Source organism: Thalassophryne amazonica, chromosome 11 (assembly GCF_902500255.1).
Source record: "Thalassophryne amazonica chromosome 11, fThaAma1.1, whole genome shotgun sequence".
NCBI classification, from domain to species: Eukaryota; Metazoa; Chordata; class Actinopteri; order Batrachoidiformes; family Batrachoididae; genus Thalassophryne; species Thalassophryne amazonica.
The window spans coordinates 10,071,222-10,096,520 of NC_047113.1; the positions used below are offsets into that span (position 1 = coordinate 10,071,222).

The window sequence follows — 25,299 nt, forward strand, 5'->3', positions numbered from 1 at the left end:
CGCTGCCAGCAGACTGAGCACTGTGTTGTTTTTGTGTGTCTGAACATTCCGTCTCCCACCTGCCTCACACGGATTCCGTACATAACGCAATCACAATCTCATGTTTATGTACCGATGATGCATTCCAGTCCAATACCTTTGTGAGTAATCCACTAATCAATCATGTATCTGTGCCTGCTATTCATGTACATTATAGATCCATGAGAATGCGTATTTAGCCCTGCCTCTCTGCCAGTCAAGTACCTCTCATATTTTAGCTCCACCCTACTGTAGCTTTACTATACGGGATGATGAGGACTTGTTGTTAAAATAGAAATGGGTTCAGTTGCCAACAATTGCAGCATTATTGCAATGCCTTTATGAACATTTTGCCTTGTGAACCAATGCAACTTGAACATTTTGTTCCAGTTATTGCAACAGCTCCACATGCAGCTGTTCATCTATCCATCACTGCACCGAGCTTAAGAGAAGAAAAACTTCCCCTTCTTAGTTGCAGCAAACCTTTTCACATTTTTTTTCTTTTTCCTGCAAGTTGTGCCACTGGATGGTGCTGCAGCGCTGCACGTGAGCACCTGATTTATCACTGGCTGCTTGTGGCAAACAAAACCCCAACATCCCAATGCTCATGATCTTTCCAAGCTGGGTCGGGGTGGGTGGGGGTTGTGTGTCTTTGACAGACTGATGACTCATGCAGGTTACACTTATGAACGTATAAAAACAGAAATATCTCCACAAATCTAGCTTTCATAAGCATAGTCGGCTGGGATATGAAGCGAAAGCGTGCAGGCCGGCACCATGTGGGCCACACGTGGGCCACACGTGGTCATCTGCCAAGATGGGCAGCACATCTGCACGGGAAGCACGGAAACACACCCAAAAGCTAAAATAATAAATATCTCAGCCTGACAGATGAGCTTACTGTAAAGCGCCAGATGCCGTGCTGTCAGCTGAGCGTGCCACTTCTCAAAACAAGCCAAGATTTTAATAACCACGTCTTTAAATTGACACAACAGAACTTTTGGATAGGAAAGACTGCAGGAGGAATTTCTGCTGCAGATCTGCATTCATTAAATGATTTTTCTTAATTTTTTTGCTCTTGCTTCCCTGATGTGCATTTAGCAGCAGATACAGTACGTCAGTGACGGGTGCGTGTGACAAATATTTTGAAGATTGAATAGTGGATGGAGTTACAGAAGTGCTGCTGATGGAAAGAGTTCAGACACCAACGTGCAGCCTCCGGATGACTGGGCTGGAAATATCTTCAGTCCCTGCAAACGCAAAACACGCTGTGGATATAATCAGATTTTTTTGAAGTAATTTCCTGTTGAAACAAAAATACAATAATTTCCTGAGAGAGATATGAACCTGCCTTCCCCTGTTTATTTGTGAGCGTGTGTGAAGAAGGAGTTAACGCAAGCAGCTATCAGTCAGAAGGAGGAAGCAGAAAAAGCACAAAGCTCTTCAGCTCCTGACAGATATTATGAAACAGCGAGTGCCAACATCAGGCAGGTGTTCCCGGTGACAGCGCAGACGAAAGGCTCGCCTGCAGGAAGAAGGTGGAAGGTGAGAAAGCACGCCGGCACCTGGGAGCAGATCTGGGAGAGGGGCCTCAGGATCAGTGTGATGGAAAACCTGGCAGTCTACCATGGACCCATTGGCAAGGAGGAGGGAGAGAGGCGGCTGGGCCAGGACAGTCGGGACGGCTGCTACCTCATCCGCAACAGTGACTCGTTTCCCGGCGTGTACTGTCTGTGTGTGCTGTGAGTACCAACCGCCGTCCGGATCCGGCCTCCGCTGGGATCTCAGGGCCCGCTATGCTTTAACTAAATTAATATTATTGATCTTGAAAAATGTAAACGATGTGCAGCCACCACGACGAATTCAGTGATTAACTGAGGCCAAAAAACAAAAAAATCCATCTTACTGTGCGGCGTTATTAACAGGATCGCTGATGTTGACACAAGAAGCAAAATGCTGTGTTTCATTCAGCTCCAGGGTGAAGTCAGGGTCAAAGGTGCTCTCTGTGTTTGCAGGTGCAATGGATTAGTTTACACGTACAGACTACACAGGGACAGCGGTGGCTCTTGGGCAGCAGAGGTAAGACACCTTTTTTGGCCTTTTCTTCTACACAAACACTTTCATGTACGAGGATCGAGCTCCAAAAGTGTCACAGCAGATCCAAATCACTTCACGTACAGTAGTTTGATGCTTCTTCGTTGCTAAAATCAGGAGAAATGCTGTCAAGTCCAAAAGTATTGTGACATCAAAACCATTTTTGTCAATTTTTTTTTCCCATTTGTATCCACAATTCCTTCATTTTCAACAAGTCATTGGACAAACGAAATGTGAGGATGAGTTTGAATAGAAATCAGATTAGATTAGATTAGACAGAACTTTATTGATCCCTTGGGAAGACTTCCTCAGGGAAACTGAGGTTCCAGCAGCATTGTATAGCAGCACACAGGGTAAGACGCACACAGAGTATCAAAAGCGAAAAAAGAAAAACTGTTTGCAAATTTAAATATAAATACACAATATAAATAACAGATATAGTGATCAATACTGGTTACTGGCTACTACTGTTCCTCTCATTCTCATTCCCGACCTCTGTCTTCCTGTTACTCCTCCTCCCCCTGAGTGATAGAGGTGAGCGGATAATAATAATAATTTATAATAATAATTATTAATTTATATAGCGCCAAATCACGACTAATCGCCTCAAGGTGCTTCACAAACATCATTTAAAAGCAGAATAAAATGAAATAAGATTAAAACACAATAAAAAAAATAACCATAAAAAGGTAAAAGAAGTAAAAGAAATACAAGAAATAAAAAGACACAATCATATAAAATACTAATGATAAAACAGGGAGAAAAAAATGTGTCTTCAGCCTGGCTTTAAAAGTCTCCACAGAGTCCGACTGTTGTATCTGCGCAGGCGATCATTCCACAGAGCTGGGGCGCGGATCGATCCTAATATTGATAATATCGATACCAACGCTGGTACTGATATTGAACGATCCTCGTGTAAAAATATCAATACTCAAGCTTTTTTCTCTCCCGCACGCACTGACTGCTGCACACTCAGATTCATCAAAGTCTACTCTCTGTCTGTAAGATCAGCGCTGCGCTGTGTCACACAACATGGAGCAGCGCTTCCTTGTATTGTGGTTTGTCAGCCCTCTACCTCAGGAGATTTTGCTTTAAGTTGTGCTGAGTGATATTTTTTTAAACAAAAATATTGTGGTAATAAAGTATTTAGTTGTCATGTACAATGTTTGGCGAAAACATTGTACGTTGGATCCTTTGGATCTATGAAATTTAAATATGAAAAAGTATCGGTATCGGTATCGATATCGGCGATACTGGGTCTGTATTTACTTGGTATCGGATCAATACCAAAATTCACGGTATTGCCCACCTCTACTGACTGAGGAGTTGTACGTATAGTCTTTGGACAAGTGGGGGGGGATACAAGTTTGTAAATAAGTCTTGGGCTTCGTTTACAGAAATTTTTAATGAATAGAAACAGTTTGCTACTACATGATTAATCTGTCTGGGACAGACATTTCTCAAACATTGAGTGACCGTGTAAAAAGAAGATTGGTGAGGGAGCCACCAATACACCCATCACAACTCTGCAGAAGTTGTAGACTACTGTGACTCTGCACGATTTATAGAACTTCTCTGTTCCACAGAACCAAGATTTAATCTGATTATAGCTGCATACCAAGTTTAATGATTGACGTAAATGAAGCCCAAGACATATTTAGTGACTCTGAAATATTCATGTTTCCATCCCCTGACATATAGAAAGAAAACTGTCTGCAATGATGACATATTAAAAATAAAGCTTATCTTTATTTTGTCCAATTACTTATGAATTCTGAAAATGGAAGCACTGTGTGTAAAAATGGTTGTAATTCTTTAATTGTTCATGCAATATTTTTGTTAAATCCCCAAGCAAATACGATACCATTTCAATGCCATTGCAGTGATGCACATAGATAAAATTACACAAAAGGGAGGAAAAAACCTCTTAACAACTAAGAAATGTAATAAAAATGCTGTGAGTTGGATCCAAACTCAGATCCAGCTGATCCCGAGGGCAAAACCTCAGGGAGGATCTTTGGTGAAATATTTGAATCAATCTCAGACATCTAAGTGAAGACAGCAGTCCAACGTAGAGTCATTTTTCAGTGGTAAATGGTAAATTTGTGCCACCTGTGAACTCGAGGAAGACTAAGCCGACATTTTGCATAAACTTTTTAAGTGAGTCCTTTCATGAAGAACAAAAGCCAATATCTTGAAGGTGACCCAGTTGAGGTGTACTGCTTGTGGCTGAGGGGTTAGAGCTCAAACCAAGTATTGTGAGCTGTGGTTTGCACAGTAAGCTGTGCTGCACATCTCATCCTGTTTTTATTTCTGTCTAGTAAAGGCACAAATCTAACTTAAAAATCATTTTAGAAAAATAAAACTGTCTGTCCCTTACCAAAAAGTAGTATATGCAAGTATGTTTCAAGTATACGAGGTCTATTAGATAAGAAACTGACACTTTAATTTTTTTTTTTAACTATATGGATTTGAATGACGTGCGAACTGAGGTTCCAGCAGCATTGTATAGCAGCACACAGGGTAAGACGCACACAGAGTATCAAAAGCGAAAAAAGAAAAACTGTTTGCAAATTTAAATATAAATACACAATATAAATAACAGATATAGTGATCAATACTGGTTACTGGCTACTACTGTTCCTCTCATTCTCATTCCCGACCTCTGTCTTCCTGTTACTCCTCCTCCCCCTGAGTGATAGAGGTGAGCGGATAATAATAATAATTTATAATAATAATTATTAATTTATATAGCGCCAAATCACGACTAATCGCCTCAAGGTGCTTCACAAACATCATTTAAAAGCAGAATAAAATGAAATAAGATTAAAACACAATAAAAAAAATAACCATAAAAAGGTAAAAGAAGTAAAAGAAATAAAAGAAATAAAAAGACACAATCATATAAAATACTAATGATAAAACAGGGAGAAAAAAATGTGTCTTCAGCCTGGCTTTAAAAGTCTCCACAGAGTCCGACTGTTGTATCTGCGCAGGCGATCATTCCACAGAGCTGGGGCGCGGATCGATCCTAATATTGATAATATCGATACCAACGCTGGTACTGATATTGAACGATCCTCGTGTAAAAATATCAATACTCAAGCTTTTTTCTCTCCCGCACGCACTGACTGCTGCACACTCAGATTCATCAAAGTCTACTCTCTGTCTGTAAGATCAGCGCTGCGCTGTGTCACACAACATGGAGCAGCGCTTCCTTGTATTGTGGTTTGTCAGCCCTCTATCTCAGGAGATTTTGCTTTAAGTTGTGCTGAGTGATATTTTTTTAAACAAAAATATTGTGGTAATAAAGTATTTAGTTGTCATGTACAATGTTTGGCGAAAACATTGTACGTTGGATCCTTTGGATCTATGAAATTTAAATATGAAAAAGTATCGGTATCGGTATCGATATCGGCGATACTGGGTCTGTATTTACTTGGTATCGGATCAATACCAAAATTCACGGTATTGCCCACCTCTACTGACTGAGGAGTTGTACGTATAGTCTTTGGACAAGTGGGGGGGGATACAAGTTTGTAAATAAGTCTTGGGCTTCGTTTACAGAAATTTTTAATGAATAGAAACAGTTTGCTACTACATGATTAATCTGTCTGGGACAGACATTTCTCAAACATTGAGTGACCGTGTAAAAAGAAGATTGGTGAGGGAGCCACCAATACACCCATCACAACTCTGCAGAAGTTGTAGACTACTGTGACTCTGCACAATTTATAGAACTTCTCTGTTCCACAGAACCAAGATTTAATCTGATTATAGCTGCATACCAAGTTTAATGATTGACGTAAATGAAGCCCAAGACATATTTAGTGACTCTGAAATATTCATGTTTCCATCCCCTGACATATAGAAAGAAAACTGTCTGCAATGATGACATATTAAAAATAAAGCTTATCTTTATTTTGTCCAATTACTTATGAATTCTGAAAATGGAAGCACTGTGTGTAAAAATGGTTGTAATTCTTTAATTGTTCATGCAATATTTTTGTTAAATCCCCAAGCAAATACGATACCATTTCAATGCCATTGCAGTGATGCACATAGATAAAATTACACAAAAGGGAGGAAAAAACCTCTTAACAACTAAGAAATGTAATAAAAATGCTGTGAGTTGGATCCAAACTCAGATCCAGCTGATCCCGAGGGCAAAACCTCAGGGAGGATCTTTGGTGAAATATTTGAATCAATCTCAGACATCTAAGTGAAGACAGCAGTCCAACGTAGTCATTTTTCAGTGGTAAATGGTAAATTTGTGCCACCTGTGAACTCGAGGAAGACTAAGCCGACATTTTGCATAAACTTTTTAAGTGAGTCCTTTCATGAAGAACAAAAGCCAATATCTTGAAGGTGACCCAGTTGAGGTGTACTGCTTGTGGCTGAGGGGTTGGAGCTCAAACCAAGTATTGTGAGCTGTGGTTTGCACAGTAAGCTGTGCTGCACATCTCATCCTGTTTTTATTTCTGTCTAGTAAAGGCACAAATCTAACTTAAAAATCATTTCAGAAAAATAAAACTGTCTGTCCCTTACCAAAAAGTAGTATATGCAAGTATGTTTCAAGTATACGAGGTCTATTAGATAAGAAACTGACACTTTAATTTTTTTTTTTAACTATATGGATTTGAATGACGTGCGATTACACCAATCATGGTGCAATCCTCGTGCGCATGCGTGAGTTTTTTCACGCGTGTCGGTGACATCATTTCCCTGTGGGCAGGCCTTGAGTGAGATGTGGTCCCGCCCTCTCGGCTGAATTCCTTTGTTTCACATGCTGCTCGAGACGGCGCGCGTTGCTTTATAAAATTTTTCTGTACCTGTGAGGAATATCCGAGTGGACACTATTCGAGAAATTAAGATGGTTTTCAGTGAAAAGTTTAACAGCTGATGAGAGATTATGGGGTGTTTCTGTCGGTGTAAGGACTTCCCACGGAGCGGGACGTCGCGCAGCGCTTCCAGGCGCCGTCGTCGGCCTGTTTCGACCTGAAAACATCCTAATTTAAGGCTTAATTCACCCAGGACGTCGTGAGAGAACAGAAAAGATTCAGAAGAGGCCGGCATGAGGACTTTAGGCGGACATTCCACTGTTTAAGGACATTTTTTAATGAAAGACGTGTGCGCAAATTCGCCAAGTCGTCACGGAAATGATCTGTGTGCGCTGCGACAGGAAAAACTCCTCCGTGTTGAAAACCATTTGTAAAATTCAGGCGGCTTTTGATGGCTTTCAACAAGTGAGTAACTGAGAAATTGTTTAACAGCTTGGGCATGTTCCAACTTGCCCGTTAAGGTTTCCAACTGAGGTGTATTTCCTGTTGCGACCCCCCGCGGTCGGGTCCGGCCTGACATGTGACTCTGCCCGCATGTTCTTTCATTACAAAATGTCTGTTAACAATGGAATGTCCGAATAAACTCCTCATGCCGACTTCTTCTGAAAGTTCTCTGTTCTCTGACAACTTACTGGGTCAACAGAGCCTGAAATGTGAAAGTTTTCAACTTGAAACAGCGAGACACTGCCGCTTCGAAGCACAGATCGCCGTCAGGCTTTGTGGGCCGTCCTTACGGCGACACTATCAGACCAAAATCTCTCATCAGCCGTTAAAATTTTTACCAAAAACCAGCTGAATTTATCGAATGGTGTCCACTCAGTTGTGCCTTACAGTTTTGAAAAAATTTTGATCAAACAAAGCAGCAGTCTCTGAGCCATTCCTAAACAATGAAAAAATCGACGAGAGGGTGGGCAACTCCTCACTCAAAGACTGCCCACAGGCGAATGACGTAACCAACAGGCGTGAAAAAACTCTCACATGCCCACGAGGGTTCAAGCATGTCTGATGTATTGCTTTACAATTCAAACTTTTAACATCAAATTGAAAGTAAAATCATCATGACGTCACTGTGAGCTTTTCCACGGTGCTTTAATTGATTTGTATCAGCACGTGTTTCATGGTGATAAGTCAGCCACATGGGGTGTGCAGCCAGTACATTCTGAGTGCCGGTCCCAAGCTCGGATAAATGAGGAGGGTTGCGTCAGGAAGGGCATCCGGCATAAAACAAGCCAACCCAACTATGCAGACTCAGAATCGAATTCCCATACCGGATCGGACACGGCCCGGGTTAACAACGTCCGCCACCGGTGCTATTGCCCAACAGGGTGCCGGTGGAAATTGGGCTACTGCTGGGCGACGACGACGAAGAAGAGGAGGAAAACGTTGCCACGAACAGCGGGAGAAGAAGAAAACTAGAAGGGTGGAAATGAGAGTGGGTACTTTGAATGTTGGTAGTATGACTGGTAAAGGGAGAGAGCTGGCTGATATGATGGAGAGGAGAAAGGTAGACATATTGTGTGTGCAAGAGACCAAGTGGAAGGGAAGTAAGAGCAGGAGCATCGGCGGTTGGTACAAGTTGTTGTACCATGGTGAGGACAGGAAGAGAAATGGTGTTGGGGTCATTTTAAAGGAAGAGTATGTTAAAAGTGTGTTGGAGGTTAAGTGAGTGTCTGACAGGGTGATGAGTGTGAAGTTGGAAATTGAAGGGGTGATGATGAATATCATCAGTGCATATGCCCCACAGGTAGGTTGTGAGATGAAGCAGAAAGAAGATTTCTGGAGTGTGTTAGATGAGGTGGTGGAGAGTGTGCCCAAGCATGAAAGAGTGGTGATAGGAGCAGACTTCAATGGGCATGTTGGTGAAGGGAACAGAGGTGATGAGGAAGTAATGGGTAGATATGGTATCAAAGATAGGAATGGGGAAGGACAGATGGTAGTTGATTTTGCAAAAAGGATGGAAATGGCTGTGGTGAATACCTACTTTAAGAAAAGGGAGGAGCACAGGGTAACATATAAGAGTGGAGGAAGGTGCACACAGGTGGACTACATTCTTTATAGGAGATGCAAGCTAAAAGAAATCACAGACTGTAAGGTGGTAGCAGGAGAGAGTGTCACTAGACAGCACAGGATGGTTGTTTGTAGGATGACTTTAGAGGTAAAGAAGAAGAAGAGAGTGAGAGCTCAACAAAGGATCAGATGGTGGAAGCTGAAGGAGGAAGACTGTTGTGTGAAATTTAGCGAGCAGGTGAGAGAAGCACTAGTTGGAGGGGAAGCAATTTTGGACAACTGGAAGAGTACTGCAGATGTGGTGAGGGAGACAGCTAGGGCAGTACTGGGTATGACATCTGGACAGTGGAAGGAAGACAAGGAGACTTGGTGGTGGAATGAAGAGGTCCAGGAAAGCATAAGGAGAAAGAGGTTGGCGAAAAAGTTTTGGGATAGTCGGAGAGATGAAGAAAGTAGACAGGAGTACAAGGAGATGCGGCGTAAGGCGAGAAGAGAAGTGGCAAAAGCAAAGGAAAAGGCATATTGCGAGCTGTACAAGAAGTTGAATAGTAAGGAAGGAGAAAAGGACTTGTACCGATTGGCCAGACAAAGGGACAGAGCTGGAAAGGATGTGCAGCAGGTTAGGGTGGTAAAAGATGCACATGGTAATGTGCTGACAAGTGAGGAGTGTGTGCTGAGAAGGTGGAGGGAATATTTCGAAGAGTTGATGAATAAAGAAAATGAGCGAGAGAAAAGGCTGGATGATGTGGTGAGAGTAAATCAGGAAGTAAAAGAGATTAGCAAGGAAGAAGTGAGGGCTGCTATGAAGAGGATGAAGGCATTCCAATGGAGGCATGGAAATGTCTAGGAGAGATGGCCGTAGAGTTTCTAACCAGATTGTTTAATAAAATCTTGGAAAGTGAGAGGATGCCTGAGGAGTGGAGACGAAGTGTGCTGGTTCCTATTTTCAAGAACAAGGGTGATGTGCAGAGCTACAGTAACTACAGAGGCATAAAGCTGATCAGTCACAGCATGAAGTTATGGGAAAGAGTAGTAGAAGCTAGGCTTAGAAAACAGGTGAAGATCTGTGAGCAGCAATATGGTTTCATGCCGAGAAAGAGCACTACAGATGCAATGTTTGCTCTGAGAATACTGTTGGAAAAGTACAGAGAAGGACAGAAAGAGTTACATTGTGTGTTTGTGGACCTAGAAAAAGCTTATGATAGGGTGCCAAGAGAAGAGTTGTGGCATTGTATGAGGAAGTCTGGAGTGGCAGAGAAGTATGTTAGGGTAGTGCAGGACATGTACAAGAATAGTGTGAAAGCGGTGAGATGCACAGTCGGAATGACAGACTCATTCAAGGTGGAGGTGGGATTACACCAAGGATCAGCTCTGAGTCCTTTCTTGTTTGCAGTGGTGATGGACAGGTTGACAGATGAGATCAGACAGGCGTCCCCATGGACTATGATGTTTGCAGATGACATTGTGATCTGTAGTGAGAGTAGAGAGCAAGTTGAGTCTAGTCTGGAGAAGTGGAGATATGCTTTGGAGAGAAGGGGAATGAAAGTCAGTAGAAGCAAGACTGAGTACATGTGTGTGAATGAGAGGGAGCCCAGTGGAATAGTGCAGTTACAAGGAGTAGAAGTGGTGAAAGTAGATGAGTTTAAATATTTGGGGTCAACTGTTCAAAGTAATGGAGAGTGTGGTAGAGAGGTGAAGAAGAGAGTGCAGGCAGGGTGGATTGGCTGGAGAAAGGTGGCAGGAGTGATTTGTGACCGAAGAATATCAGCAAGGGTGAAGGGGAAAGTTTACAAAACAGTAGTGAGACCAGCTATGTTGTATGGTTTAGAGACAGTGGCACTAACAAAAAGACAGGAGGCAGAGCTGGAGGTGGCAGAGCTGAAGATGTTGAGATTCTCTTTGGGAGTGACAAGAATGGACATGATTAGGAATGAACATATCAGAGGGACAGCTCAGGTGGGACGGTTTGGAGACAAAGTCAGAGAGGCAAGATTGAGATTTGCAGAGGAGGGACCCAGGGTATATAGGGAGAAGGATGCTGAGGATGGAGCCACCAGGCAGGAGGAGAAGAGGGAGACCAAAGAGGAGATTCATGGATGTGCTGAGAGAGGACATGCAGGTGGTTGGTGTGACAGAGGAAGATACAGAGGACAGGATGAGATGGAAACGATTGATCTGCTGTGGCGACCCCTAACGGGAACAGCCAAAAGACAAAGAAGAAGAAGACAACGTGTTTCATGGTGATGATCCTGTACCACTATTTAGCATGCTAACATCTCTGTCAGATGTAAATCACCTCAGAGGTGTTATCTGGTTACAAAATGGTGTTTCAAGATTTAGAAGTGCTTATTTCTCTCTAATGTTTACAAAATCACATAGAAAAGAGCCAAAGAAATGATATTGAATTATTTAGTTTGACTAGCCAACCAACGTACATCACGCTGCTGTCAACATTGCCTTCAGAAATCCTGGGGCAGAATATTATCTTTAACTATCCTGGTTCACCTAATACTTTTAAAATAAAATAGTAAATAAAAATCTAAATTTAAAAAAAAGAAGAAAAAAAATCCTGGGGCTGGAGACCTGAAGGGAGGAATGTTGGGTGCTACTGCTAAAATGGGTAACAGCTACATTGTGTACTGATATAACATTATAAAAACACTTTTCTAGAGTGGACAATTGTAGTGCTTGAAAAATGACATTATTATACCCACCTTTCATTATTGGCCTGCCTTTGATGAATCAATATAGAGGATGAGCATCCATGTAATGGCAACCTCCAGGGAACACCCTAGTAAATGATAGTAATAATCATTATTGATCAACTTGTCTCAAAATACTCATAAATGACCAGTGTTGGCACAATTACTTTGAAAAAGTAATCCAATTACTGATTAATCCTTGAAAAACTTACTTATAACTTTACTGATTACTCAATTTTAAAAGTACCTAAGTTAGATTACTAGTTACAGTGGGGCCAAAAATTATTTAGTCAGCCCCTGATTGTGCAAGTTCTCCTACTTAGGAAGATGAGAGAGGTCTGTAATTTTCATCATAGGTACACTTCAACTATGAGAGACAAAATGAAAAAGAAAAAAAAAAATCCAGGAAATCACATTGTAGAATTTTTAAATAATTTATTTGTAAATTATGGTGGAAAACAAGTATTTGGTCACCCACATCAAGCAGGATTTCTGGCTCTCACAGACCTGTAACGTCTTCTTTAAGAAGCTCTTCTGTCCTCCATCTGTCACCTGTATTAATGGCATCTGTTGGAACTCATCTGTATAAAAGACACCTGTCCACAGCCTCAAACAGTCAGACTCCAAACGCAACCATGGCCAAGACCAAAGAGCTGTCGAAGGACACCAAGAAGAAAGTTGTGGACCTGCACCAGGCTGGGAAGAGTGAATCTACAATAGTCAAGCAGGTTGTGTGAATAAATCAACTGTGGGAGCAATTGTAAGAAAATGGAAGACATACAAGATCATTGATAATCTCCCTCAATCTGGGGCTCCATGCAAGATCTCATCCCGTGGAGTCAAAATGATCATGAGAATGGTGAACAAAAATCCCAGAACTACATGGAGGGACCTGATGAATAACCTACAGAGAGCTGGGACCAAAGTAATAAAGGCTACACACGATGCAGAGAGGGACTCAAATCCTGCAGTGCCAGGCGTGTCCCCCTGCTTAAGCCAGTACATGTCCAGGCCCATCTGAAGTTTGCCAGAGAGCATATGGATGATCCAGAAGAGGATTGGGAGAATATCATGTGGTCAGATGAAATCAAAACAGAACTTTTTAGTAAAAACTCAACTAGTCGTGTTTGGAGGAAGAAGAATGCTGAGTTGCATTCTTCTTCTTCCAAACACGACTAGAGTTGCATTCCAAGAACACCATATCTACTGTGAAGCATGGGGGTGGAAACATCAAGCTTTGGGGTTGTTTTTCTTCAAAGGGGACAGGACTACTGATCCGTGTTAAGGGAAGAATGAATGGGGCCATGTATCATGAGATTTAAACCAAAACGTCCTTCCATCACTGAGGGCATTGAAAATGCAATTTGGCTGGGTCTTCCAGCATGACAGTGATCCCAAACACACCACTCAGGCAACAAAGGAGTGGCTCCATAAAAAGCATTTCAAGGTCCTGGAGTGGCCAAGCCAGTCTCCAGACCTCAACCCCATAGAAAATTTGTTGAGGGAGTTGAAAGTCCATGTTGCCCAGCAACAGCCCCAAAACATCTGAGATCTGCATGGAGGAATGGGCCAAAATACCAGCTACAGTGTGTGCAAACCTGGTGAAGACTTACAGGAAACATTTGACCTCTGTCACTGCCAACAAAGATTATGTTACAAAGTATTGAGCTGAACTTTTGATATTGACCAAATACTTATTTTTTCACCATAATTTACAAATAAATTCTTTAAAAATTCTACAATGTGATTTCTAGGATGTTTTTTTTTTCCATTTTGTCTCTCATAGTTGAAGTGTACCTATGATGAACATTACAGACCTCTCTCATCTTTCTAAGTAGGAGAACTTGCACAATCATGGACTGACTAAATACTTTTTTTACCCCAAACCTGAAACCTAGAGAAATATCTTGAGAAAAACATCAAACTCAAGATGACATCACAGAATTAAACCTGATAAGGAAATAAGCTTCCAGCAAGAATCAAACCCACCTGGCTTAATTTAGAATCAAGAACATTCGCTATGTTCATGCATCACCATGCATGAACATAGCGAATGTTCATACATCCATCCCCTGACTCATCTGAAGAAGACTGGATGTAAAAGTGAGGGTTTATATACATTATACTAAAGGGTGCACTTCCTTAGGCACACCATCATTTTGATTTTTATTTCTTTTAATTCATAATGAAGATGTTACCTTTCACTGTGATTTTAAAAGGCATTGTTTTAGAAATTTTTATTTAAACAGCCTGAATTTTTTTTGTTTTTTGATGTCCGAAAAAATTTCAAACATGTAAAAGCTGAAGATGTTGGCAAACCTTCAAGCAGCATTGTAGATACAAGCAGATACTAAAGGATTATTAACCAAGCATGAGGTCTGTACGGGAAAATATCATACCAAGGTCATGATGGTACGGCCCGAGTGCAGATCTGTACAAAAAAGGCAGAGGTCTGATATTCCCTTAAAGATCGAGCAATCGAGGTTAATAATTTGTTTATTATATGGTTGTGTTTTCATCTTGTTGGTCTTCATTTTGCATGTCCACTTTGAGTTCATTTGCTGTTAATTCACTGCAATAAATGGTCCTTTTCTTTGCACATAATTTATTTTTTATTCTCTTTATGTTGTGTTTTATTTTGTGCCATGCAAATTGTAAACAAAAGTTGCAAATCTGATGACCAATTGTCATAGTAACTGATATTAGTATCAGACCAGAAATCAGCAAATCAGAGAGCGCGTACCATCGTAGCCATATAATAATCAATATTATTGACTTAGACTGGGATTGCGGCAACAACAACAACAACAAAAACTTGATTGGGACATGGCTACAGCAAACCTGTTTTGCTGTACTGTACATGTCCGGGCTTGTTGCAGGGAATACTCTCATCATCACATGAATGTTGGAAATTAGGAGCAGGTGTGGTTTAAGTTACATGTATCTTGGAATTAGTTTGTTAGTCTATTTCTTTCATTTCCAAACCCTAGGACACTGCTTGTCTTAAACAGACGGATGGACACAACGAAGAATTGGAGGCCACAAGTAAAACAATTCTACAATACAAATTATAGTCAAAAGATGATACGATATTTTCTGCCTGTAATTCAGGTCATACTGTCAAATAAACCTAAATGATGGCATACGCTTGCAAATAAATGACACAATCACGCAGCTACGAGCTGGCGTTTTGTCCTGCACATGTACTGTACATGCACAGATGGTGCATGTTCATTCTGAAGGTTATTTCAGTTAAAAACAACAACAAAAAAGCTTCACCACACTCTTTATGTAATCGCAAGCAATGTTTTTGTGCCTCTACACCGTCGGGAAATGAGAGCAAAAAGCACACCCTGAGATAACATCTGCAGAATTTAAGACGAGCACACTGCAGCATCAACGTGCACACTCCAAAGATGGGAAATGTAAAATTACATTTGACAGCATTTCTGATGGGACATGTAATTGAGCGCTGAGGCTTGAGACGTATAGAGATGTTTGAAGGCTATATGTCTCCTCCTGACAACACCGCGAGATGCTGTTGTAAGTACATTTCACCCTCGCTTGCGCTTCCTGACAGCATCAATCCAGCAGACAGAAAGAAGGACGGGAATTACACGAATTTCATGACACGCTCAATAACTGTTTACATTATTCATGTGCAAAATAAATCACTTTAATGAAACATTCGGAGGAGGCGAGGTAACACTTGTGGCCGCAGAATGAAACACCCAGAGTGCTTTGCTGTGGGAAGCGCCCCCTACAATTTGATTAAATGGCTCTGAAAATGCATTCAGAGCCTTTATTTGAAAAATAAGATTTTCACCATTTCTTACAGATAGCATGGAAAATAATGTGTTTTTTAGAGGACACCAGCTACCCTAACTCCTTACTTGACAAAATGATAATACTGTTACACGTTCACTGTGTTTGAGATATTAGATAATAAACTCGCAGCAATGTGTCAAAGTGGAAAACAGATGTGTTATTAATCAGATCCACAGAAATGATGCAAAGCTCTCTGAGAAATTCTTTCAGGGAAAGGGAGGGCGTAAGTCGATTTCTTTAAATGAGCAATGACTGCTGGGAAACAGACACAAAAACGCTTTTCTGTGGAACATGATGAATTCAAAACACCATATTGTGATTAATTGAAACCACAGGTCTTTTCTAAAAATGATGCTTTTACTCAGTCACATGGGACACTTTAAGCTTCTCAGATGTCACAGAAATCCTAAAATAAATGTTTCTTGTTGATTAATCAAATGTAAAAAAAAAAAAAAAAAAAAAGCCCAGGGGAGTGAATTGTTATTATGTCCAACCTGATTTTTCTTAATTTAGCTTTCAACCCCCACTGTGAGTTTACATCTGTTGTGTGTCTTATCACCACAGTTACATATTAAATAATCTTTTCTTTCTTCTGCCTTTAATGCAGTGGTGGGCACATTTCAGCTGATCAGCTAACAACAGGAAATAATAAAAGCTAGCTTCTTTGTTAGTGATATACAGTAGTGTTCAGAATAATAGTAGTGCTATGTGACTAAAAAGATTAATCCAGGTTTTGAGTATATTTCTTATTGTTACATGGGAAACAAGGTACCAGTAGATTCAGTAGATTCTCACAAATCCAACAAGACCAAGCATTCATGATATGCACACTCTTAAGGCTATGAAATTGGGCTATTAGTAAAAAAAAAAAAGTAGAAAAGGGGGTGTTCACAATAATAGTAGTGTGGCATTCAGTCAGTGAGTTCATCAATTTTGTGGAACAAACAGGTGTGAATCAGGTGTCCCCTATTTAAGGATGAAGCCAGCACCTGTTGAACATGCTTTTGTCTTTGAAAGCCTGAGGAAAATGGGATGTTCAACACATTGTTCAGAAGAACAGCGTAGTTTGATTAAAAAGTTGATTGGAGAGGGGAAAACATATACACAGGTGCAAAAAATTATAGGCTCTTCATCTACAATGATCTCCAATGCTTTAAAATGGACAAAAAAACCAGAGACGTGTGGAAGAAAACGGAAAACAACCATCAAAATGGATAGAAGAATAACCAGAATGGCAAAGGCTCACCCATTGATCAGCTCCAGGATGATCAAAGATAGTCTGGAGTTACCTGTAAGTGCTGTGACAGTTAGAAGACGCCTGTGTGAAGCTAATTTATTTACAAGAATCCCCCGCAAAGTCCCTCTGTTAAATAAAAGACGTGCAGAAGAGGTTACAATTTGCCAAAGAACACATCAACTGGCCTAAAGAGAAATGGAGGAATATTTTGTGGACTGATGAGAGTAAAATTGTTCTTTTTGGGTCCAAGGGCCGCAGACAGTTTGTGAGACGACCCCAAACTCTGAATTCAAGCCACAGTTCACAGTGAAGACAGTGAAGCATGGTGGTGCAAGAATCATGATATGGGCATGTTTCTCCTACTATGGTGTTGGGCCTATATATTGCATACCAGGTATCATGGATCAGTTTGGATATGTCAAAATACTTGAAGAGGTCATGTTGCCTTATGCTGAAGAGGACATGCCCTTGAAATGGGTGTTTCAACAAGACAATGACCCCAAGCACACTAGTAAACCAGCAAAATCTTGGTTCCAAACCAACAAAATGAATGCCTCACAGATGTGAAGAAATCATGAAAAACTGTGGTTATGTAATGGAGGCCAGCAGGTGTCGCTGTGCAGATGTAGTTAGTAAACCTCACTCCCAACAGCTCAAAAGGATTCTCTGGTCACAAGGCCAGAGCCCTGGGTTTTAGCCTTCTGGTTAGAGAGTCCGACTCCCATGATGGAGCTCATGAGTTCGCGTCCCGAGGGAAGCGAATGGGTGGAGTTATAACAACACAATGCAGAGTGCAACCGCTACAGTTATACAACTAAATACTAGTTTAGTGATTCACAGGATTGCTAAAAAAGCAGTTTGAACATAATAGTTTTGAGTTTGTAACATCAACAGCAGATGCTACTATTATTGTGAACACCCCCTTTTCTACTTTTTTTTTACTAATAGCCCAATTTCATAGCCTTAAGAGTGTGCATATCATGAATGCTTGGTCTTGTTGGATTTGTGAGAATCTACTGAATCTACTGGTACCTTGTTTCCCATGTAACAATAAGAAATATACTCAAAACCTGGATTCATCTTTTTAGTCACATAGCACTACTATTATTCTGAACACTACTGTAGCTTCTCAGCTAAGTTTGAAAACCATTACATACCAGTTAGCTTCCACTAAATTTAGTTCTGCTAGCGTTTAAGTGCGTTATCATTGTTTTAAATAAAGTTTAACATTAAAAATGTTTGTAAATCCTAAAATCATACAGTTGTTGCTGTTGGAGCTTATACACTAATCCAGTAAGCAAAATCAACACATCATCTCCAGGAGATGACGGAGTTGGAGGTCAAACCAGAATAAATGCATTAATTAAACTATTAAAATATACTGTGAATAAACTGTATGTTGAATGGAAACTACCATCTATATTATGATAACCAAGAGGCCTTTGTATGTGCACGTATATGTGTATGGCTTTGATCACGGCAAAACTGGGGAGAGCTAACATTTGCCGTTTGGTATGTTTATGTATTTTGGGTCATGTATGAATGCTGCGAAAATGGAAAATTGATAGGACAAATACTTTTTGAGAAATTAGTGATTTTAGCTAACCAGTAAACAATGGACATTGTGCTGAAGTGCACCATGCGAGTTCAGGGTTTTGGGGGTTTAAATATTGTTATTATACAGTGGGGTAAAAAGTATTTAGTCAGTCCCTGATTGTGCAAGTTCTCCTACTAGAAAGATGAGAGAGGTCTGTAATTTTCATCATAGGTACATTTCAACTGAGAGACAAAATGAGAAAAAAAAAAGTTTTAGTTTAGTTTTAATTTAGTTTTATTAAGTTTTAGAGATTTGCTTTCAGTTTGAGTTTGAGGAAGACAATTTTAGAAATTTTAATTCTTTATTTTTTGTATTTCTTGTATTTAAAATGGAATAAACAAATTAAAATGTGTGAAATTCCAAGTGTTCCAGTACTTTTGGAGGGCACAGTATCCTAACCTTATGATGAGTGTGGTATTATTACTGTTTTGTTTAAGAATGTTTAATTTTCACTGTTGCTGCACTTTGTGTGAAATCATAGTCATATCATATATCATATTGATATGAAAATTCAGTAAGGTATATCTTCTATTATACATTACAAATCTAAGGTGGAACTCGACTAGTGTTTACTAAGGTACACCTAAATATCATATCTTCAAAAAGAGAGAGAAAGTAGAGCCACTTCGGTGCCTGGTCTTGAGAACCAGGGATGTTAGGTGGAAAAGCTTTTTATCCCATGGAAACTCTCCCTACTCACCTAAGTGACTCAAGAATCTGGACAGCATGTAGAAAAGTGACATTTACATGACAATTTATATAACAATAAAGAGATACGATAATTTGGCCATATTGTACAGTGCTGCTAGTCAACTAGCTGAAAACTTTGAATATTAATTTACATCTGTATTAAAAAAAATGCTGAAAGTTGCAGGGGGTTAAGAGGGCTGTAATTGGGGGGTTCAGCTAAAAAGCAAAACAAGAAAAATACTTAAAAAGGTGGGGATATGGGGGTGCAGAGCCCAACAAGAAGATGAAAGGCAAAATAAGGAAAATGCTTAAAAAGGCGGGGGGTCTGTGGGGGCAAAGCCCCCCAGAAGCTAAAGGGTTTTATTCATGCTCATGCTCCCAAGAACCATTTTACTGAAAAAGTCTGAAGGACCTAAAGGACAGTTAGATGGTGAGGAGCTTTTCCAAGTATGTGAGAGGCAAATAAAGAAAAATGCTTAAAAAGATGGTAATGCTTAAAAAGGTGCTAATGCCCCCCCTGAAGCATTTACTCAAAATAAAGTCTGAGGAACCTAAATGACATGGTGAAATGCTGATGAGCTTCACTCATTCATGTCTGCGACATATGCATATTAATAATAATAGTGTGTAAATGATAACAAGAACCTAAACAATTTATACATTAAGACAGTAAATTAACATTCAAAAATTACATAATTAACAGGAAATAAAAGGGTTGAGTTCTTCTTTAAAAAAAACTGTTGAGGTCGGGGGCGGAGTTAGCCTATTTTTAGGGGTCCTCAAGCACACCTAAATATATTTTAAGCACCCCTAAAAATATATATATATATCAGGGTTCTAGCTAGCGCAAACTTGTGTTACGGCTCGTTACGCTATAATTTTGGACCGTTATGATTTTCAATACAGCGTCTGCAATCAACTGTTTCTGCAGCGCGACTCCACTTTGAAGCGTGAATCGAAGCAATGCTTCGATTCAGTGGCTCGTGGCTCTTTGATTCGCTGCTCTTCAGAAGTGGTAAGTCAGTTTCTTAACCCCTCTGAAAGCCATTAAAATATCATGAGTCACTTTTGTGTGGATTAAAGTCACTAACAGGGATGCTTGTCTTGCAGTTGAGAAACGAGAATCATCCTCCGTTCTGTTGTCACAGCTTTAAATGATGTGCGGCTCTCTACCAAGACAGAGTCCGCTAAGTCTAAAATCGCCTCTGGTCGAGGTCTAAGGTTCTAAAAACATTCTGGAATCACACAACATTCCAACTCATTATAGAAACAAACTGGCTCCCTGTTAATTCCAGAATAGAATTTAAAATTCTTCTTCTTACTTATAATGTTTTGAATAATCAGGTCCCATCTTATCTTAGGGACCTCATAGTACCATATCACCCCAATAGAGTGCAGGCTTACTTGTAGTTCCTAGGGTTTGTAAGAGTAGAATGGGAGGCAGAGCCTTCAGCTTTCAGGCTCCTCTCCTGTGGAACCAGCTCCCAATTCAGATCAGGGAGACAGACACCCTCTCTACTTTTAAGATTAGGCTTAAAACTTTCTTTTTTGAAAAAGCTTATAGTTAGGGCTGGATCAGGTGACCCTGAACCATCCCTTAGTTATGCTGCTATAGACTTAGACTGCTGGGGGGTTCCCATGATGCACTGAGTGTTTCTTTCTCTTTTTGCTCTGTATGCACCACTCTGCATTTAATCATTAGTGATTGATCTCTGCTCTCTTCCACAGCATGTCTTTTTCCTGATTCTCTCCCCTCAGCCCCAACCAGTCCCAGCAGAAGACTGCCCCTCCCTAAGTCTGGTTCTGCTGGAGGTTTCTTCCTGTTAAAAGGGAGTTTTTCCTTCCCACTGTCGCCAAGTGCTTGCTCATATGGGGTTGTCTGACCGTTGGGCTTTTTCCTTAATTATTGTATGGCTTTTGCCTTACAATATAAAGCGTCTTGGGGCGACTGTTTGCTGTGATTTGGCACTACATAAATAAAATTGATTTGATTTGATTTGATAATTTATTACTACTCTTGAAAAATGTCACCTACATATTTTATAAACACTACCCAATCTGCCAACCCATGGATCCCCATGGGCAACACGCTAGTTTCATTTGTCCATTAAATTTTTTATGTAAGTCTTGATCATCATCTAATCTTGCAACTCATTCTCACACCCAGCTCATCGCATTTTGACATAAAATCCTTGTCGTGACTGAATGTCAATATGTGACAAGTTGGGGACCCCCTTCAAGCCATTTAGTGATGCACGGGGATAAGCTAACTCTAACCTTAACCATAACCCATACGTAGATTAGTGCTCCCTATTGTGTCAATGTTTGATGTGGGAGGAAAATAAATAGTTTTGTATGTTATCAGAGAGAAATTTTGTTATTGTATGTTAACATGCTACCCCACACCTCACTAAATAACATCACATGTTGATGCTAAGTGTACTGACCAAGTAAAAATATGTGACAAGTTGGGAGAAGGAATGTGGGGGATATTGCAGGGCTGTGAAATGAAAATAGCAAAATCCAAGGAAAATTTGCAGGAGGTCTGGGGGGCATAGGCCCCTAGGAGCCGGGGTCTTGGGCCCCGTGGGGCCACAGAAACCAAATTCATTTTTTATCTAATGAGGTTTTCAGCATCTCCTGGAAGAAAAAATCTCAAAAGAACTGCATATTTAAATGATCCTATATTCAACCTTTCATTTAAACTGTCAATGATAATGTTGAAATAACAGAATATAACATGAAAGTAGAACCTGGAATGATTTTCCTTTTAACTGTAAACCAAATTATGCATTAACTCAGAACAATTAAACTACATGAAATAAATGAAGACTGAAAAGACTGTTAAAACATTTCAAAAACCACAGCTAAAGCTTGTTGAATATTTTGAAAATCATGGTAAAATATCAATACATACCTTAAGGTAAAAAAAAAGCCACATATTCTTGTGTAAATTCCTGTTAATCCACTCAAAACCACAGTGTCTTTTTCCCATGAAAATGTCTACATTCATAAAAACTCATGTATGTACATAAGTATTCACACCCTTTGCTCAATACTTTGTTGATGCAGTCTATTCAAGTCTACTTGAATATGATGCCACACAGTTGGAGCACCTGTCTTATGCAGTTTTGTCCATTCCTCTTTGCAGCATCTCTCAACTCCATCAGGTTGGATGGGGAGCATCGGTGCACAGCCATTGTCAGATCTTTCTAGAGATGTTCAATCAGATTCAGGTCTGGGCTCTGGCTAGACCATTCAAGGACATTCACAGAGTTGTCCTGAAGGCACTCCTTTGAAATCTTGGCTGTGTGCTTAGGGTCATTGTCCTGCTGAAAGATGAACAATCACACCAGTCTGAGGTCAAGAGCACTCTGGAGCAGGTTTTCATCCAGGATGTCTCTGTACATTGCTGCAGTCATCTTTCCCTCAATCCTGACTAGTCTCCCAGTTCCTGCTGCGGAAAAACATCCCCATAGAATGAGGCTGCCACCACCATGCTTCACTGTAGGGATGGTGCCTAGTTTTCTCCAAATATGATGCTTGGCATTCACACCAAAGAGTTCAAACTTTGTCTCATCAGACCAGAGAATTTTGTTTCTCAGGGTCTGAGAGTCCTTCAGGTGCCTTTAAGGCAAATTCCAGGTGGGCTGCCATGTGCTCAGTTTAGCTGGGCGTCCAGCTCTAGGAAAAGTCCTGGTGGATCTGAACTTCTTCCATTTACAGATGATGGAGGGCACTGTGCTCACTGAGACCTTCAAAGCACTTCTGTACCCTTTCTCAGATTTGTGCCTCAAGACAATCCTGTCTTGGATGTCTACGGACAATTCCTTTGACTTCATGCTTGGTTTGTACTCTGACATGCACTGTCAACTATGGGACCTTATATGTAGAGTGAGGTGCGCCTTTCCAAATCATGTCCAATCAACTGAATTAATCCCAGGTGAACTCCAATTAAATTGTAGAAACATCTCAAGAATGATCAGTGGAAGCAGGAGGCACCTGTGATTTCTTAGTTTTTTATTGTAAATAAATTTGCTAAAATCTCCAAAAAACCTTTTCCCATTGTCATTATGGGGTATTGTGTGTAGAATTTTCAGGAATAAAAAAAGAATTTCATCCATTTGGGAATAATGCTGTAACATAACAAAATGTGGGAAAACCGCAGCAATGTGAGTACTTTCTGGATGCACTGTAACACATGTTTATGTCTGTTTATTCTGGATTTTAGAGCCCTCCCTTTTACGGCATAATTTGTCGCCCCTTCGTGCACCCCCTCCTGGCACAAATGGTCGCATATGCAGGCCTCTGAAATCTACTCCAGCACATGTCCAGGGGTGACAAAATGTGCCGTCAACATCAACACATATTGTCGCCCCCAGTCAGAATACTGAAAATACATCGCTGTGGAACTTTGTAATCCGATATCAGGCTAACTTGATTTTCAGATAGTGTGTACAGTTTAACACTTCAGAAAATTTATTAATGTTATTAGTTGCATTTTTGATGTAAAATTTCATGACAGGTTGGGTGGGGTAGAGTGGGGGAATATTTTGTGTTAGGTTTAATTACATCATGGCAACACAATTCTTATTCGTCACTGGGTTTTACTTTCCTGACAAAGGGTGACAGTTCGTGTCGTGAATGCTTGCATAAATTGTCACCCCAGAAATTGTAGGGGCAGGAGTGACATTTTATGCCGAGGGGTGACAACTTTGTACAATTTGGAACGGGTGCATGAATTGTCGCCAGCGACAATTTATGTTTGTATCATAAATGTCAGTAGTGATCAGTGGATTCAGCTAGCGGTTTATGAGTTTGGCGTTATCACAGCAAACTTTTCAGCTACCAGATTAGCAGTAACTGAATTTAACTTTTTGGTTAGTTGTGCCCACCAATGCATAAAAGAAAACTCGCCCTGAAATATATTAGATTCCCACTTCTGCTGTTTACACAGTGCATCATTCATGTTCCTCTCTGCCGTCTGTATCTTTATGAAGTGAACTTGTGACAGATGATTTTAAACGCCGCCCCGTGTTGTCCTCTTCATTTCCTCCACGGGGCTGTGATGCAGAGATGATGGAGGTGCTTGAATTTTGCTCTCTCTCTGTTTTTCCAGACCATTCCCGGTGTGCAAAAGCGATATTTCCGACAAATGAAGAACTTGATAGCAGCTTTCCAGAAGCCTGGACAAGGAATCGCCATGCCTCTGCTCTACCCTGTCACCGCACAGAGACGTGCACAAACGCATATGGAAGTGCAGATGCCCAGTAACAGCCTGTCACAGACACACAGCAGCCTGAACCCTTTGCCCCAGCTGCACACCCCTCAGGCACGTCGATACGGGAACAGAAACGAGGCGCCGCAAGCATTTGATTAGGGATGAACTGGATCAGAACAAACTGTTCCTGCCTTTCCATTCTAAATGTTTTTTTTTTTTAATTTTCCTCCCTCAGCTGCCTTTTGTTACATTTTCCAGAACCACATCCTTTATTCTTCTTTAATTGTGAGTGACCCGTAAATGTGAAATAAAACAGGCTGAAACATTAACATCCATTACTGCTTACGTAAGCTGACAGTAAACACTGCGCTCCCATTTTTTCTTTAACAAAATTCACCTACGCAAGCGGCAAAAAGAAATAAATGATACGCGTTGAGATAAACTTTTTAAATGAGGTCGCAGCCGTGCACGCCATTCTCCATCTGACATATAATGTGGAACAAAAAATTCAATTTGACATAGTGAAGTGCTGATTTCCATGGTGAGAATGCTGACAGAGAGAGAGAGAGAAATCTGTCATTCATCTGATTGACATTACTGACTGCACATAAAAATAGTGAGAGGAAAAAGCGAGAGAGCATCTATTCAGCCTAGACAATTCTTCAGTGCGGCGGTCTCCTAGCAACCGGCCTCTCCATCTTTTCACCACAGAGATGAGGTTGGACAGTATCTAGCGGAGCATATGGTTTAGGAGGGATGGCGCGTCACAGACATTCTGCAGAGTGCTAGTCGGGAACCTATATCACCTGCTCGCAGTACGAACATATGCATTGTGTGTCTCTGTCATCCACAGCCCAGCAGAGAAACACAAACAATTAATGGTGGGCAGATGGCAGCGTGACGGTGGGAGGGAGGCGAGTGGGGGGGTGAGGCAGACGGATGAGGGAGTGGATTAGTGGTAGCAAGATTAAAAAAACTAACTTCTTAACTTTCTTTTTAACTTTTTTTGGGGGGTGGGGGAGAGCATTGGAAGTGGATCACAGTCCGCAGTCTGATTGGCGTTT

The 25,299-nt window shown here is 40.7% G+C and overlaps 1 protein-coding gene across 1 annotated transcript; it reads left to right on the plus strand.

The window, feature by feature from the left end:
• The first annotated feature begins 1,181 nt into the window (after positions 1–1,181).
• On the plus strand, positions 1,182–25,020 carry LOC117520114 (SH2 domain-containing protein 1A-like). Its single transcript, XM_034181414.1, has 3 exons — positions 1,182–1,760; positions 2,034–2,097; positions 24,134–25,020. The coding sequence occupies exons 1-3, from the start codon at positions 1,624–1,626 to the stop codon at positions 24,392–24,394; spliced, it is 462 nt and encodes a 153-aa protein (XP_034037305.1). The 5' UTR covers positions 1,182–1,623; the 3' UTR covers positions 24,395–25,020.
• Positions 25,021–25,299: the final 279 nt, after the last annotated feature.

Excerpts from the sequence above, each read along its gene's own strand:
- LOC117520114 (XM_034181414.1), top strand. The coding sequence starts at position 1,624 with ATGGAAAACCTGGCAGTCTACCATGGACCCATTGGCAAGGAGGAGGGA. Across the intron at positions 1,761-2,033 it reads GTGTACTGTCTGTGTGTGCT|GTGCAATGGATTAGTTTACA; the intron begins GTGAGTACCAAC and ends CTGTGTTTGCAG. Across the intron at positions 2,098-24,133 it reads GTGGCTCTTGGGCAGCAGAG|ACCATTCCCGGTGTGCAAAA; the intron begins GTAAGACACCTT and ends CTGTTTTTCCAG.